The 18304-nt window shown below is 44.3% G+C and overlaps 1 protein-coding gene across 1 annotated transcript in view; it reads right to left on the bottom strand.

Moving 5' to 3' along the window:
* The window catches only part of LOC148515315 (solute carrier family 22 member 6-B-like), a 104946-nt gene that overhangs the window by 41725 nt on the left and 44917 nt on the right, over positions 1-18304 (bottom strand). The window contains exons 4-6 of the mRNA XM_088480130.1: positions 16308-16476; positions 11819-11939; positions 5369-5484 (exon numbers count right to left, since the gene is read on the bottom strand). Of these exons, the coding sequence (XP_088336256.1) occupies positions 5369-5484; positions 11819-11939; positions 16308-16476 (406 nt within the window). The remainder of the gene's footprint in view (positions 1-5368; positions 5485-11818; positions 11940-16307; positions 16477-18304) is intronic.

Below are 18304 nucleotides of genomic sequence, written 5' to 3'. Positions count from 1 at the left end.
GCCCAGGCATGACCGTGATGGGCTTTTTCATCCCACGGACAACAACTGTCTCCCCCGGAGCCTGATTTAAACAAACCACATCACCATCAGAATCCTCCTCGCCAACTTCCTCCTCAGCGCCAGCTACACCAGTATCCTCATCCTGTTGTACTTCAACAGTGACATCTTCAATTTGCATATCAGCAAGTGGACTGTGGGTGCTCCTTTCAGCACTTGCAGGGGGCGTGCAAATGGTGGAAAGAGCCACCTCTTCCCGTCCAGTGCTGGGAAGGTCAGGCATCGCAACCACCACCACACTTGGACTCTCCTTGGGGATTTGTGATATCTTCTTAGAAAGCACAGTTCTTCGCTGTGCTTTTGCCAGCTTAACTCTTTTGATTTTTTTAGTGGGAGGAGGGCTTCCATCGTCATGTGAAGCTGAACCACTAGTCATGAACATACTAGGGATCGACCTTAGCCGTTCCTTGCCACTCCGTGTCGTAAATGGCATATTGGCAAGTTTACGTTTCAGCTGATTTAAATGTCTTTTTCAAGGTCATTTTCCTGAACTTTGCCATTTGGGATTGTATGTGCCCTCTACTATGACATTGGGCATCGGCCTTGGCAGACGACGTTGATGGCATGTTATCGTCTATGTCATGACTAGTGGCAGCAGCTTCAGCACTAGGAGGAAGTGGTTCTTGATCTTTCTCTATTTTATTTTTATCGGAGAAAGTTTGGTCCTCCATTTATGTTATATCGATTTGATATATACGTGCGGCTAAACACAGAAAATAATTTTTTTTTGGGTTTGGACTGGAGTGTACTTTGTGGGTTACAGCACCCTTTAACGGTCAAGCCAGCCGGCCCTTTACTTATGACACAGGCGCACGCTTGGCACTACTTTGTTGATGCACGTGCGGCTACTGCGCACACAATTCACAAACACAGAAAATAATTTTTTTTTGGTTTGGACTGGAGTGTACTTTCGGGGGTTACAGCACCCTTTAACGGTCAAGCCAGCCGGCCCTTTACTTATGACACAGGCGCACGCTTGGCACTACTTTGTTGATGCACGTGCGGCTACTGCGCACACAATTCACAAACACAGAAAATAATTTTTTTTTTGGTTTGGACTGGAGTGTACTTTCGGGGGTTACAGCACCCTTAACGGTCAAGCCAGCCGGCCCTTTACTTATGACACAGGCGCACGCTTGGCACTACTTTGTTGATGCACGTGCGGCTACTGCGCACACAATTCACAAACACAGAAAATAATTTTTTTTTTGGTTTGGACTGGAGTGTACTTTGGGGGTTACAGCACCCTTTAACGGTCAAGCCAGCCGGCCCTTTACTTATGACACAGGCGCACGCTTGGCACTACTTTGTTGATGCACGTGCGGCTACTGCGCACACAATTCACAAACACAGAAAATAATTTTTTTTTTGGTTTGGACTGGAGTGTACTTTGGGGGTTACAGCACCCTTTAACGGTCAAGCCAGCCAGCCCTTTACTTATGACACAGGCGCACGCTTGGCACTACTTTGTTGATGCACGTGCGGCTACTGCGCACACAATTCACAAACACAGAAAATAATTTTTTTTTTGGTTTGGACTGGAGTGTACTTTCGGGGGTTACAGCACCCTTAACGGTCAAGCCAGCCGGCCCTTTACTTATGACACAGGTGCACGCTTGGCACTACTTTGTTGATGCACGTGCGGCTACTGCGCACACAATTCACAAACACAGAAAATAATTTTTTTTTTGGTTTGGACTGGAGTGTACTTTCGGGGGTTACAGCACCCTTAACGGTCAAGCCAGCCGGCCCTTTACTTATGACACAGGCGCACGCTTGGCACTACTTTGTTGATGCACGTGCGGCTACTGCGCACACAATTCACAAACACAGAAAATAATTTTTTTTTGGTTTGGACTGGAGTGTACTTTCGGGGGTTACAGCACCCTTAACGGTCAAGCCAGCCGGCCCTTTACTTATGACACAGGCGCACGCTTGGCACTACTTTGTTGATGCACGTGCGGCTACTGCGCACACAATTCACAAACACAGAAAATAATTTTTTTTTTGGTTTGGACTGGAGTGTACTTTCGGGGGTTACAGCACCCTTAACGGTCAAGCCAGCCGGCCCTTTACTTATGACACAGGCGCACGCTTGGCACTACTTTGTTGATGCACGTGCGGCTACTGCGCACACAATTCACAAACACAGAAAATAATTTTTTTTTGGTTTGGACTGGAGTGTACTTTCGGGGATTACAGCACCCTTTAACGGTCAAGCCAGCCGGCCCTTTACTTATGACACAGGCGCACGCTTGGCACTACTTTGTTGATGCACGTGCGGCTACTGCGCACACAATTCACAAACACAGAAAATAATTTTTTTTTTGGTTTGGACTGGAGTGTACTTTCGGGGGTTACAGCACCCTTAACGGTCAAGCCAGCCGGCCCTTTACTTATGACACAGGCGCACGCTTGGCACTACTGTGTTGATGCACGTGCGGCTACTGCGCACACAATTCACAAACACAGAAAATAATTTTTTTTTTGGTTTGGACTGGAGTGTAGTTTCGGGGGTTACAGCACCCTTAACGGTCAAGCCAGCCGGCCCTTTACTTATGACACAGGCGCACGCTTGGCACTACTTTGTTGATGCACGTGCGGCTACTGCGCACACAATTCACAAACACAGAAAATAATTTTTTTTTTGGTTTGGACTGGAGTGTACTTTCGGGGGTTACAGCACCCTTAACGGTCAAGCCAGCCGGCCCTTTACTTATGACACAGGCGCACGCTTGGCACTACTTTGTTGATGCACGTGCGGCTACTGCGCACACAATTCACAAACACAGAAAATAATTTTTTTTTGGTTTGGACTGGAGTGTACTTTCGGGGGTTACAGCACCCTTTAACGGTCAAGCCAGCCGGCCCTTTACTTATGACACAGGCGCACGCTTGGCACTACTTTGTTGATGCACGTGCGGCTACTGCGCACACAATTCACAAACACAGAAAATATATTATATTTTTAGCACTTGGGGGGAGCACCCCTGATGGACAGAGCACCCCCTGGACAACACTACAGCACCTCTTTAGGACTGGGACACTGCACAGGACTTTGGAGTGGACACAGCCCCTATGGAGAACTGACTGCACAACACAGTCCAGCCAGCCCCTATGGACTTTGAAGTAGTGGACACAGCCCCTATTAACAACAGCAGCACAGCACAACACAGCCAGCCCCTATGGACTTTGAAGTAGTGGACAACAGCAGCACTACACTACACTACACTACACAGCCCTAACTCCCACCCTCCCTCTTCACTGTCCACAGCCGAGTGAGAAAATGGCGCCGACGTGGGTACCTTATATAGGATCCAAAACCCGCGAGACTCGGAAGGCGGGAAGATGACGTTTTGCCTCGATTTCAGAATCCGAGTCAGGCGGGAAAAGTCGAGCCTGACTCGGATCGGACTCGGATCGGTGGGCTCGGGGGGGTTCGGATTTCAGAAATCCGAACCCGCTCACCCCTAATTTTTAGTAACTGCTGCGTTAGCCTGCTCCTGCTGTGCAGCGGTAGCAGGCGAAGCAGGAGTGGCATTAACTCAGAGTCTTAGTAAATAGACCCCATATTCACATATAATTTGGTGCAGGGCGTCGGACATTCTTTCGTTTTCACATACACAGTGGCCTAATTTGTCCTGGTGGCAGCTTTGAAATGATGATTTCAGGTGCGCTACTTTAAATGAGCTGATCCTTCTGATTATTCACCTGTTTATCCTCACATACAGTATGCCTAACATAAGGAACTATATGATGAAACTCCTGGGGTTGCCACCTCATCCCTTTAATTCGGGGCACATGAATTCCCCAGATTCTGTGGCTGTCTGACTTCAAGTCTCCATTTCACCTGGTTTTAACCAGCTACAGAACCTGTGTAATTCACGTGTCCCGAATTAAAGGGATGATCTGGCAGCCCTACAGTATGACGATCCCCTTCCATGTAACATGATCAATGTACATTTACTACCTTGCTTATGATGTTGGCAATGCCTATTTATGCTACATATATATATTTCTATTAATCCACTTGTTTTCATGTTGTGTTATACCAAGTAAATTTGTTTGAGTAGACTTATTTCTCTGTTCACTGCATTTCCCCTTATTAAATAACAGCTCTGACCACACCATGTCAGCCAAAGAGTTAATTGTTCATAAAGTACCATATGGACATTGGGCCTGATTCAGACCCGTTCACTAAGTTGCGGACGCTCGCAATGGGCTATAGTCGCCTGTCTGCGTATGCGTATGCTGCAAAATACGCATGCGCAAACCAGTCACTGCGATCGGGAATTGTGCGCTCGTACTAAACAGACTGGACGCTACTTTGAGTGACAGTGCCATTTGTGGGTGGTAACAGGGGAAGGTGCTTGTGAACTGGGGAGTGGTGCTGTGAACGCAGGTGTGTATGCGTGTCAAAACAGAGTTTTATGGGTATGCACTTGGTTGTATTTTACACTGAAGTGCTCACAGTGCTTGCAGTAGGGTAGAGTCAACCACAAGCGCTGTGTTTGTTTCCGATGATCCTCGATGTACCGATGGTTGCATACACTTCCTGGAGATGACGTGCGCTAGTGTGCGTCTTAAGACACGCTGATGGGCGTCTACATACACAAAGCGATCGCACGCCAAGACATAGTGGGCGTGCTTATGGCTTGCCGTGCGATCGCCTGCTATGCCATCACTTAGCCAAATTTGCATACGCTGGGAGTGAGCGTACGCATCTAGCGAACAAGTCTGAATCAGGCCCATTGTGTTCTGGATAATGGGGCTATGGAAAGTCCTGAGCATAAACACACTGGAACTATAGGACTGATTCAGAGATGTTCGCTAATGCAAGTGCAGCTGCGATTTCGCACAGAATGTAGCTGCGGAAATATGCTAATGTTCCCAAAGCTTAACCGGGCATAGGGACGCCCACTGCTGCTTTCTCATACCCGTCTGATATCATGTACCGGCGTATTGCAGTTTACACGCATGATCAATGGAAAACACTCGCTTGATCTGCGCAAATATCGGCATGGCGTAAATCTCTAAATCACGCCCTAAGCACATAATTCCATATCAACAGACAGTAAGAATGACATATGCAGTATACATGAAGTGTCCTATGAAAGGGATCACTAGAGTTTTGTCACATTTACTTTTTTCACATAAACATATTTTTTTGTGTTAATTTCCAACAGAAGTGTGATGGCTAAAGTACGAGGAAAGAGCTGAAAAGCAGGATAAAGGGAAGCCATTGTGGATTGATTAAGATGAAGTAGGTGGTTGGTAGATAAATATACACTAAATGACAAATGATCATCACCATGCCAAAGAAAGCCTGATGGTCACATTACGCATGGCAGGGGTACGAAATAAGTCAAGAGGTGTCGCTTTGGAAGTCACTGAAGAAGAATTTTTCTGGGCCTCAAGCATCAACATCTGGAGAAACAAATAAAAATGAGTGTTCAGTGTCAGGTGATGAAAGATCTTTTACCTGGCTACACACAGACACAGCATCCTGCCTTGTCACAGACCATGCAAGGCAGCATCAGGGAAATGTGACAGATCGCACTAGCTCCGTATATATATATATATGCATGGAGCATGGCTTGTCATAGGCAGTGTAAGCAGCGTATCACATGGTAAGCTCCAGACTGAGTATGTGACGGCTCCTTCTGTAACTGAAAGAATCATCTAATAATCTGCTGTATGTGATACACATATGTACGATAATTACTGTCTCAACAAACAAAGGCAAAGCAGCGTATGTTACATTTAAAGCACTGCGGCTACAGCATGATAAAGGCCCACTAACCCTAACACACCAGTTACCTGATACACAGTAATGCACAGCACTTTGGGCTTGATTCTGATGTTGAGGGTATTGCATAGCTGTAGGAAAGTGGCTGTGCAATACCGCACAACTAAAATGCAGCAGAGGGCGTCTGTAGGAAATAGACACCTCCTCTATGAATCTGCGATCCCAGTGCTGCGTCCGACAAGGCAGCATCGAATCACCAATACTACCCTCGGCCAATCTGCAGAAGCCAAAATTTATCCAGACTGGCTGTCAGAACTGGTCAGCCGGGTCCAGGAAGTCTGTGTGCGACGACGCAGACACTGGGCTTAGAACAGTCTTGGGAGTAAATTTACTAAAGGTCGATTTGGCATTTTGACTGATTTGAGGTGCGATATTCATTTGATTTGTATTCGATTTTGCTTTTGGGTATTTACTAAAGGCCAAATCGAATGTAAAATCTGACTTCAAATCGAATTTTGAGTCAAATCATCCTCAAATCGACCATCGGAAAAACATTGGTACTTTTACATAGCCCAACACACAAAACCCTTATTTACTATCATTCGATTTGAAATCGACCTCAAAATTGGACTTCAAATCGAACTTCAAATCATACTTGCCGACATTTCGGCAGGGGAATCCGGGAGGGGGCTGGCAAGTCCGTCCAGCAGGGAGGATGGGGGCGAGTCAAATAGATCGGAGCGGGGGCGTGCTGACGCGATCGCATCATAGTGGCCCCGCCCCCCGCTTTATAATGCCAATATCACTGGCATTATAAGGCAGGGGGCGGGGCTACGACGACACGATTCAGCGCGAATAGCGTCATCACACCCCCGCACCGCCCACTTTTGCAGCTGGCGCGAGGGTCAGCGTGGTGCCAGCATCCATTCCACGGGACTTGCCTAGTCTTGCGGGGTGTCGGGAGCAGCACCCGATTTTCGGGAGGCTCCCGACAGTCCCGGGAGAGTAGGCAAGTATGCTTCAAACCCCCAATAGAATAGACCTGCTTCATGCTTTCAATTTGAGCATGAGCAGGTCGGAGTGACACAGATACATTATTATTATTATTATCATCCTTTATTTATATGGAGCCACAAAAATTCCGCAGCGCCTTACACAGTACATAAATGAGCACACAAGAAAAACAGTTAAAAGTAATACAAAACAATACAGGACAAGGACAAGGTTATAAACTCAGCTGCAAAACACAAGCAGCAGGACATCAGCAACCAGGTGTTAGGTGCCGTTGTGGGGAGTTAGGAGTAAATTATACTATAAGTAGGGGGAGGAGAAGCACATGAGGGACGAGGGCCCTGCTCGTGAGAGCTTACATTCTAAAGGGGAGGCGCAGACAGACAGGGGCGACACAGATGGGGTAGATAGTGAGGAAGGAGCATGGAGCAGTGGGTTAGGATATGTGCTGCGGAATGTGTGTGTATAAGATGACCTGATGTTATGTCAAAATTAAGTCCTTCATTCATCTATATCTATGACAGAAAATAGATTTTAATTATGTGTTATTTACATGAGAGATGTACAAAATAAAGATATAGCGCTTTAGTTATTGTGTGTTACATTTTAGCATCTAAATACATCCTGATAATAATGCAGCTATTATGGGACTGTCCTGCCATCCTAATACAGTAGTGAATACTTTTGTACTCAATGGTGGGAGCAGCAGGGTAACTAAAGTTTATCCTGCGGCTCCCACTATTGAGTTCAATGGAGGAGCCGTTCATTGGCTGAGAGGCGGGCCTGACCTCTCTCAGCCAATGAATGCACAGACACTGAGCTTCAAAGGAGGAAGCCTCATCTGATGCGCTTCATTCGGGAAGGAATAATCATTCTGGTTAGAATGATTATTCCTTAATGCGATGGTCGAGTTTCTCATTTTCTTATTTTTACCCATGGATGCCTACTGGACAAGGGGACCACTGGAGGTAATATAGGTGAGTATGTGTGAGTGTGTATGTATGTATGTATTAAACTTATACTGTGTAAGGTGTGTGTTTCTTTCAAGATTTCTTTACAGGTGAACTACAGGTCCCAGTGGGCCTTTAATGCCCCGCATACTGGTACTTGTGGTTCTCCAAGTACCAGCATGCGGGGGAGGCTTGCTGGGACCTGCAGTTCTACTGGAAAGACAATGTTTTATTACTTCTATTTTTACACATCACTCACACAATCAATCCGCCACCCACCGCCCAGGGGTGGCGGGGATAGCCCCAGGCTATCAGCCTAGGCTAGGGGTGCCCTGGAGTGGGAGACCCCTTTTTTGAAGGGGTCTCCAACTCCCCAGGGATCCCTGGCCTGGGCTGACTAGCGGTCAGGGATGATGCTGTGGCTGGGGAGCCCGGTGATAGGGCCCCCTAGCTGTGGCATCAGTCCCCCATTAGAAAGGGTCCAGGGCTGGTTCTTACAGGGAGACCCTACGCAAATTTTTCCCTGTAAATCCAAAACCAGCCCAGCTTCCCATAGCCCAGTGCTGGTTGTACTGAGTACAGGGAGACCCTACGTAATTTCTTCCCAGTACTTAGTCAACCAGACCTGGGTTTCAGCAGTCCGTGGCTGGTTCTGATTTGGGGGGGGATTTCACTTTTTTTTTCTTTTTTTGTTAATTTGAACTCTTTAGTCACTTTTTCAAGGCAGATACATGCAGGCATCTCACTGATGTCTGCATGTATCTGTGTGAGAACGAATTGCTCATGCTGAAAGTGAAAGCATGAAGCAGTTCTAATGTGACGGGGATTTGCAGTTCGTTTTGAAGGGTGATTTTCCGTTCGATTTGTACATGCATGCCAAATCGAACAGCAAATCACTGTTCAATACCGTCTTGAATCGAATTTGTTTTGCAAATCGCCCTGTTTTCTGGGAATGGCAAGCCCGGGGACTGCGTAGACCGATGCAGTACTGGCCTTGCAAGCCGGCCCATTCTGAGTAAGCTGAGGCTTACTCAGCTGGCTGGCGGCCCAGCACCATCCACCATCGCGACCATCGACTACCGATGGTCACGATGGTGATCCCAGCCCGCGACCTCCGTCGCAGTGCTGGGATCGCAAATGCAGCAGGGGGTGTCATACACTTCCTGCTGCATTTGCATAATAGCAAGGATGTGCAATTGAATCACCCCCTTCTGATAGCTAATTTTCAGGTGGTATTAGTATGCTTTTCCAATGGAAAGAGCTAACGGAGGGCCTGATCCAAAGTTGTATGCAATGCCGATGTTTTCACAAATGGAGCTATTTTTTTGGCACTGCATATGCATCAAGGTACATTACCGTAGTTACACAGTGAGAGTCTTTATTTGCAGTATGATTCACAGACAGGGAGCATTTGTGGAGGCAACGGGGAACGTGGGCTAAAAACGCAGGCGTGTCATAACCTGAGTCTACGATCATGTATGCAGGAAACATGGCTCCGGCATCTTAGTTATGGGGCCATTCTGAGTGACCATAGACTCACTCAAGGAGTTGATGTTTGCATGATCTGCGTCTGATGCTGAGTTGTGGGATCTTCTCAGATTCCCCCTGCACTCTCTGGGCCTGATTCAGTGATGTACGCAATGCCGATATTTACACAGTTAAGCAACTATCGGTAAACTGCAAATGCGTCGTACTGCGCATGCATCAAGGTGCATTACCTTAGTCACCTGCGGTTACTTTTTACTCGCAGTGTGATTGGCAGGCTGGTAGATTTTGAGGGAGGTAACGGAGAGTGGTGGCAAAAACCCAGACATGTCGCAACCATTTTCACATCCTGCGGCTGCGATCATGTACGCAATAAAAATGGCTCAGGTGTGTCAGTTCCCGTGGCCATTCTGCACTCTGATTTGATTATTTAGAAGACCAGCAATCAAATAATCTGCAACCGATGCTGACTCTTTGGGGTAAAATTACTAAGAATCGTGTCTAGTCCGGGATTCCCCAAGTTTAAAAATGTGCAGCATCACAGGAGCACGAGTGACTTTTGACAAGTGAAACACACAAAATTTTCCAAAAATCGAGTTTTGCTGAATCTTGTTTTCGATGGTGTATGTGTTTCCTACCTGTGTTCCCCGTAGCACAACACTCCTGAACAAAGCAGTTTGCACATATTAGTGAAATATGTGCAGGCTGCTTGTGTCTATAAAATAAGGGTTAAATCAGAAAAAAAACTGCGTGGGGTTCCCCGCCCCCCCTGGCTCTGTGAGCCAGTTTTGGTTGTAAATATATGGGGGACAAAATGTGTAGGTGTCCCCCGTATTTTATGAACCAGCACTGGGCTCTGTGAGCCAGTCCTGGTTTTAAAAAAACGGGGGAAAAAATGGCGTGAGATTCCCCATATTTTTAAAACCAGCAACGGCTCAAACTAATCGGAATGTAATTCCACAGCCAGGGGACCCTTTCACTGGGTTATCTGGCCAAAGCATTAACACCCCAAACTTTTCAGCCCAGGCCAAGGATCCCAGGGGAGGTGGAAACCCCCCAATAAAGGGGTCTCCCCTCTCCTGAGCATCCCATGCCTGGGCTGAAGCCTGGGGCTCTTCCCTGCACCCCTGGCCAGTGGGTGCAGGGGTAATAGTCATAATAATAAATCTGTACTATTGTTTTTTACAGTGGGACTACAGGTCCCAGCGTGCCTGACTTTTGGCACTTGTAGAAATACAAGTGCCAGCAGGTGGCCGGCACAAGTACCCCCACTGTAATAAAAAATTGTAAAAAAGCCACAGTAAACACACACACACGGTACATAGTAAAAGTTTATTACATACATACAAACACACACATACTATATTTACCTTGTCCCTGATGTCCAGTAGCATCCCTGATTTTCCCTACAAAAATAAATAATACTCACATACCTCCTGGTCAGTCCTCTTCTCCAGTAGAGATACCGGTCATAAAAATGAAAAAAATAAAAACCCAGTGTTCGCGTTCCCTTGGACAGAGGAGATGTATGTGTTGTGTTTCCACATACAACTGTTCCCCGGAAAGTGATGGAACCCACGAGTAGCCAATCAGATGTCGCTACTCTGGTAAGCGGCCGATGATTGGCTGTGAGCATCGTACTATAATGAGTCAGTCTGACTCATTATTAGTACCTTACAGGCCTATTAATAATATGGCTGCCTGCAAGCCCCTTCAAAGCGGTGGGCCCCTGTGCAATACATTGGCTGGACCACCGCTGGTTCTGCCCCTATCTCTCAGAGCTTACATCAATGCTCCTGCACTCGACTCACTAGTGGTTCAGGCTGAGAGGACCTGGCTTGCCATCTCCTCTGTTGCTAGATCACAATTCTAAGCAGTTACTTCCACTCTCTCTCTCTCTTTCTGTATCTTGCTGTATCCCGGTGTCACCCTCTCATAACAGTCTCTAAATTATGTTTCATATACACCTTATACACAGAGCCTGAAGGTAATTTTACATGCTACTGTATCGGTATATCAGCAGGCGCTCAAATTTCAGATTTTGGATCATTTTGGATTTCGACATGTAATGTAGTTACATACAGTATATTTATATTTATGACCCATCTTCCATTAAATAATGCCACTAGCACAAGCTGGGATTTGTACACTTTCTATACCAGTGTGCTCCTTTGCGTGATTATCATCATTGATTAGCTTATGTTGCCTTACCCTAACTGCATGGATAAGCCCTTTGTAAAATTGTGAATCATTTAATATAACAATCTATTGTACATAAATTATACATAGGATACCTTTTGATAGATGACACTGGTAAAGTAGACAAATAGGGTGGAATTCAAAATGAAGCAATAGTGTACCTGTCACACATAGTTGTCGCAATTCCTTAGTCAACACTTTGGACCCACCAACATTGAATACTGTTTCTTGTACCCCACAGAGGAGCAAGGAGTCCATGCCACAATTCCCGGTGATGTGTGCAGCAGGACATAACAACCACACATGAGCCAGATTTGAATTCCCCCATAGAACATTACATACTGCAGCTTGTTGAAATACATGTTACCTCAAGAGTGACAAAGCTCCCGTCTTTCTCCCCATTAATTCTTGCTGCACGATTCAGGTTAAAAAGAGCTTGTTGTGAATGATCTGTAAGTGCCAGCCACCGGAAGGATTCTGGAACCCAACTATAATTGGCGAAAAAGGCAGCGAGGGGGGGGAGAGGTAGTGGATGAACAAAAATCGAGAACTATTGAAAAAATAAAGGACATACAAATAACGCAGAATGAAATTAAAGACAGAGGAGACATAATGCTGGGTATTTATTAATGTGCGGTTTTTGTTGCTGATTGCAAACTGCCACACATCACATGCAGCTTTCTGAGCCAAACCAATGGATTTGCTATCAAATGCTGACAACCCATGACTGTTCTTGTATGCTAATCTGGGTTCTAGTAGGTCCACAATTCCAACATAAGCAGTGACATGAGTGTATACTGTCACTTGTAATGCCACAATTCTACGTAGAGAATAATATACCCAACCTAAATAAATATGATTGTCCTAGTTCCATTCATATATCCAAAAACAAAACAGGAAGCCGCTCATTGTGTACTTAGATATACTTGAAAGTGGAATTTTAAAATCTTACCTGAATCAATGAAGCTTGTGGTGTGGTCCTTTCTCAGGATTCCGGTCCACCATATAAAAGTTTGACATTCCCTGAGGAAGTTTGTTTCTTAATGAAACGTGTTGGATGATCTTGTATGCTCACCAAGGAAGATTCTGCACCATTGTTCTAGACGTCTACTAGATTTTCTTCATTTAGACCTGGGTGAACTATGTTTGTTACTGTATATTAATGTCAAGTTTTTATAAATTCCACTTTCAAGTACGCATAATACTTATTTGTCACTATTGTTTGAGTCAGAGCCATAACTAGACTTTTTGGTGCCCTGTGCCAGAGAGAGCCTTGGCACCCCCCCACCCCATCCAATTTTTAAATAGGGACATAAGATAGTGCACCTGAAAAAGGGCCATCATAGAGAAGGGCCAGGGAAGAGATAGGGGAGGCCAGGAGATGCTGGCGATAAGAGAGGAAGCTACAAGTGAGAATGATAATAAACAGATAAATTGACAGGCCCAAACAGCGCCCCCTGCCCTGCGGTGCCCTGTAGTCGCACTATCTTAGTTACAGCCCTGGTTTGGGTATCTAATTACTACGCAATAAGAGCCTTCCTGTTTTGTTTTATGATCTCTATGCCGATCCATTGCTGGCCGGGATCCTGCAGGAGGAGCTGCTTTATTTTATATATATATATTGTTGTTAAGATGCCTAGTTATGTGAAGGATACTAATGATTTTCTCACTAGCCTTAAATCATTGACATATCTTCCTGACAATATACTGTTGGCTACGTTAGATGTATCCTCGCTATACACTGTGATCCCTCATGATGGCGGCCTACAGGCTGTTAAACAAGCTCTCACAAACAATGATTATCATGGTCCTCCAGTTGAATTTATGCTGGAACTTATTGAATTAGTTCTGACTAATAATTATTTTCAATATGGTAATAGTTATTTTATACAACGTAAAGGCACCGCCATGGGGTCAAATTTGGCGCCGGCGTCTGCCAACCTATATATGGCACAATTTGAACAGATGCATATCCTACCTGTATTTGGGTCAAAAATTTTATTTTACAAGCGTTACATTGATGATTTGTTTTTGATTTGGTTGGACTCTGAGGCTCAATTTATGGACATGGTCAATTTGTTGAATGAATTGGATTCCCCTATAAAATTTACTAGTCAAGTACATCATTGTGAGATCAATTTTCTGGATGTCACGATATATCGTGATGGCAACACTCTCGGCACCACCCTTTATAGGAAGGACACTGATCGCAATACCTTACTTTACTCTACGAGTCAACATCCAAGTCAATTAAAAGAAAGTCTACCAATTTCTCAATACTTACGTATCTTTAGGAACAATTCCTCAGTTTCCCAAGCAGAAACACAAATTGCGGGGATGACCCAGCGATTTTTGGAACGAGGTTATTCAGACATGACTTTACGTAGATGTTTATTTAAGGCAAGAACACGGCACTCACAGACAGGTCTGACAGAAAATTCCAGATTGGACCCGACAAGGATGCTATTTACAAGCACCTTTGATGCAACTTCTAATCATGCCAATAAAGTTATTTGTAAACATTGGCCCATAATCACGTCAGATCGTGAATTAGGAGCATTGGGCAAGAAGCCGCCGGTTTGTGCCTATCGACGTGGTCCCAATCTTCGTAATCTTTTAATGCGACCAACTATGACACCAGAAGTAAAAACGAACACTTGGCTGCACAATCGGAAGATGGGATGTTTCAGATGTCCAGACTGTACAACTTGTCGGTCTTTATTGACTGGAGCTACTTTCGCTCATCCGCACAATGGCAGAAGGATAAAAATAAAACACAAATTACATTGTCTTATGGACTTTATTATTTACATCCTAGTTTGCCCATGTGGGTTGTATTATGTCGGGATGACGAAGAGACCCTTCAGAGAACGGATGGCGAATCATCGCTCATCCATCAGAATGGCGATAGAGACACAGAGAACAGATAAACCTGTGGCACTACATTTTCTACAACTTGGGCACTCAGTGTCTAGTATGAAATGCATGATGATAGATCATATCCCTGCTTTGAGAAGAGGTGGTGACCGGGATGTTGCCTTACGTAAACGTGAAGCAAGATGGATTTTTGAGTTAGACACTCTAGTTCCAAAGGGACTTAATGAATCCAATCCACTTAATGTTTTTTTGAAATGATGTTGTTTTTTGTAATGATGGTATTTTGAAATGAGGGCTTCTATATATTTATGGGAGTCCCCATTTTTCCTTTTCCTTATTTAATGTTGTTTAGGGTCATTTCTTTATATATGACTTTTTATTGTTGATTATTATTTTTGTAATATATATTTTTTTCAATGTTTGGTTTTATGCTGACATATATACCTACACCAACGCATTGCTAATAATATTTTTTTAAATGAGAACCCACTTTTGAACATTTATTCCCTGTGGTGTGTAGGTGTATTATCCTCCAGACCAGCAGGGGGTGTTATTGAGATATGTTGTGCTGCATGCCCTCTATTGTTTGGGTCCTTATGTGCCATTGAAGGCATTAGAGCAATAAACTTTTGCTGCTGAATGTGCAGATGACGTTGATCCCATTTTGGGCACTCTGACAGTATTATAATGACAGCCCCATGAGAATGTCAGCGCTATTTGTAACTATAGCGCTGACTAACTCCCGACAATGATTTGTGCGCGACTTCCGGTTGTAGGTATGCGTCCCACTGCTGTGGAACGCATGGAACTTCCGGTAATAGCGCCGTTTTCTTTCTCTTATATCTGTTGTTTAATTCCATGTGGAAGTTGTTCTCGACGCTCTATGGGCGGTGGGACTCATTGCTAATAAGGAAATCATCTTAGTGTCGACTGGGATATGTTTGTTTAGTTGTTTACAATATGCAGTGACTATGTCCCAGCATACATTGTGTTTTGCGTGGGTGGAGCTCCACCTAATGGAAGTGGGTATATATGTCAGCTAGTGGTGGTGGTATTTAGTCTGTCTTTGGTTTTCAAGCTGAAACATGTCTGCTGTGATGTCCTGAAGAAGGTCCTACATAGGACCGAAACGTAGACTATGACTATTGCACTTTATGGCTCTATGCACTTTCTCCCTCAAGATGGGTAATTAAAAACCAATTTTCTTGTCAGCTACCTGGTGAGTGCCAATTCTTCTCATTTTTTATATATATATATATATATATATATATATATATATACAGGTTGAGTCTCCCATATCCAAAATGCTTGGGACCAGGGGTATTTTGGATATCGGAATATTCCGTATTTTGGAATATTTGCATAAAATAATTAAATATCTTGGGAATGGGACCCAAATCTAAACATGGAATGCATTTATGTGTTATATACACCTTATACACACAGCCTGCAGGTAATTTTATAGTATAATTTTAATAATTTTGTGCATAAAAAAAAGTTTGTGTACATACATGAAATTCTTTTATATTTCATATATACCTTATACACACAGCCTGAAGGTTATTTTATACTATATTTTTAATAATTTGTGCTTTAAACAAAGTTTGTGTACATTGAACCATCAGAAAACAAAGGTTTCACTTTCTCAGTCATGCTGAAAATATTCCGTATTTCGGAATATTTGGATATGGGAAACTCAACTTGTATATATATTTTGTAGTGTTGATAGCGCATTGAGGGCTTGTAAATATGTGTTAATATTATAGTTTAATTGATCACAGGTTAATGAATAACCCAAAGGTTATTAGTAACTTAATTTCACAAATAAGCTCAATTAAAGAATCATATAATAGTAATAATGATAATAATATTAATGATTATATATAATTAAAATATGTTTAAGATTATTATAATTTTTTATAGTGTTGCTGTAATTTGTGTGCTAATTCTCTGTTCACCATTTCAAAGCAGCAGCCTACCAGATGAGAATGAAGAAGATGAAGTACGGTAAGGAAAGTGCCAACTGCAACCATCGCCAGTCTGTTATGGCATACCCTAATCCTGCCAGGATGATCTGTCCGATGGTGAGGCAAGTACTTTGAAACATTGACACAGATGGACGATATCTCTTTGGTATCCACTCCATAGCTGCAAGAGAGAGGAAGCTAGTATCAGCTATAAAGATATTCTTCTAGCCTTTGTCAGCTCTTTATCTTGTAGATTTATGTAATGTTTTCTGTGTGTGTGGGGTGTTAGGGCCTGATTCAGAGCCGCTCGTAAGCGGCCGCTCGTTCGCTCCGAGCGATGTTTGCCCAACTGCGCATGCGTACGGATCGCTATACGCATGCGCGAACCAGTCAGTGCGGTCGAAATTCATGTGCTCGCAAAATAGCGAATGCCTGATAATTTGAGTGACAGAAAGAGGCGTATGTGGGTGGTAAAGGGGGAAGGTGCTTGACAACGGGGAGTGGAGATCCGAACGCAGGCGTGCTTAAAGGTCAAAACGGGCGTTTTATGGGTGTGCATAATTAAAACAGCAGCGTCACTGACCACGTCACTGGGTTATTTTATAGTCAGAACTGCTCGCAAAATTGTGGTAGGAAAAACCAACCCCAAGAATAGCGAGCAGTTCATACCCTGGTCGATGTACTCGATTAATGTAATAAATAGCGGACATGACGTAGGATGCGAACGGTCAGGGGGCATATTTTTTAAAAAAACGACCGCAAGTTTGGTTCGCTCGTTCAGACCTAGAGGCGTGAACAGACCGCAAAGAGCGAACGGTTGATTTGAATAGCCACCCCTATTTTCTGGACGAGCGAGCGCTAATTGCGTCCGGCTCTGAATCAGGCCCTTAGTTCCTTATTTATGAAATTCATTCTGTGCACACGTCAAAATGCCATGATTATGTACCAAGAAGTAGCCTATTTTTTGTTGTTTGGAAACATCTCGGCAGACTCTAAAGGTACCTAGGTTTACAGGCAGATGCACTGTAAAAATATAAAGTTACATAAAATTTCAACCTCCTACCACTTTAGAACCAGTTGCCTGTTGGGGTGCCAGGGACCCATGTTGGCCCCAATGCCTGGGAGACCCCACTACAACCCTAGGGGAGCTGACCTCAAACTGTATATGACTCCCAGCCTGGACCTTTCTGACTGACCATGACAATAGCGCACTGTCATTAAGTCAAGTCCACAATGGTGATTTGCTGTCTGCACTGTAGAGAGGAGGAGAGGAGAGATATGACAGGTAAGAGACTGGGAGAAGAGGCGTGGAGGAAAGATTGCCTCTTCTCCCAGAGCTGAGTGGAGAGCCGGGAGTGGACTTAGAGGAGGAGCATTTGTGCATGGAATGAAGTGTGCTAGGGAGTAGAATGAAGGTCCAGGATGAATAGAATTAGGGTGGGAAGAGGGAGCTTACAGTGAAGAAAAGGGGGTGCACGGTAAAGAGAAACAGCAGGAGGAGGGGTGCAGAGCTGAGACCTCTGTAAAACATAGCAGCACTTTAATACCATTAAGACACCTTCCTTGGGCAGCAAAGTGTTGGTAATGCAACTGATTAAGGAAAAGTGGTCTGAAGGGGCCTTGTGAGAGAAAAACTTTCAGACAGTAGGAACAAGGGTTGGCATGTGCAAAAAAAGTGACAGGCACAGGGGAATGTGAGGGAAAAGTTGGTGGGCAGATGGGCATGTCAGGAAAAATGTGGTGGGCAGAGGGGCATGTAAGGGAAAAGCTGGTGGGCATAAGTTCTTGTAGAGGAAAAGCTGATGGGCAGAGGTTCATGTGAGGGAAAAGCTGATGGGCAGAGGGGCATGTAAGGGGAAAATAGTGAGGACAGGAGGATGTGAGGGAAAAGATGTTAAATATTTTCATGCTTTTTTTTCTCTGATTTAAAATGACACATCAAATGAAGATCATAAAAAAGTGTCTATTGTTGGTTTATAGTAATAAAAAGTTTTGCTTTATTCTGAAAT

This window comes from Taudactylus pleione, unplaced genomic scaffold (assembly GCF_031769625.1).
Source record: "Taudactylus pleione unplaced genomic scaffold, aTauple2 ptg000250l, whole genome shotgun sequence".
Classification (NCBI taxonomy): domain Eukaryota; kingdom Metazoa; phylum Chordata; class Amphibia; order Anura; family Myobatrachidae; genus Taudactylus; species Taudactylus pleione.
This window is presented reverse-complemented; position numbering and strand designations above follow the sequence as displayed.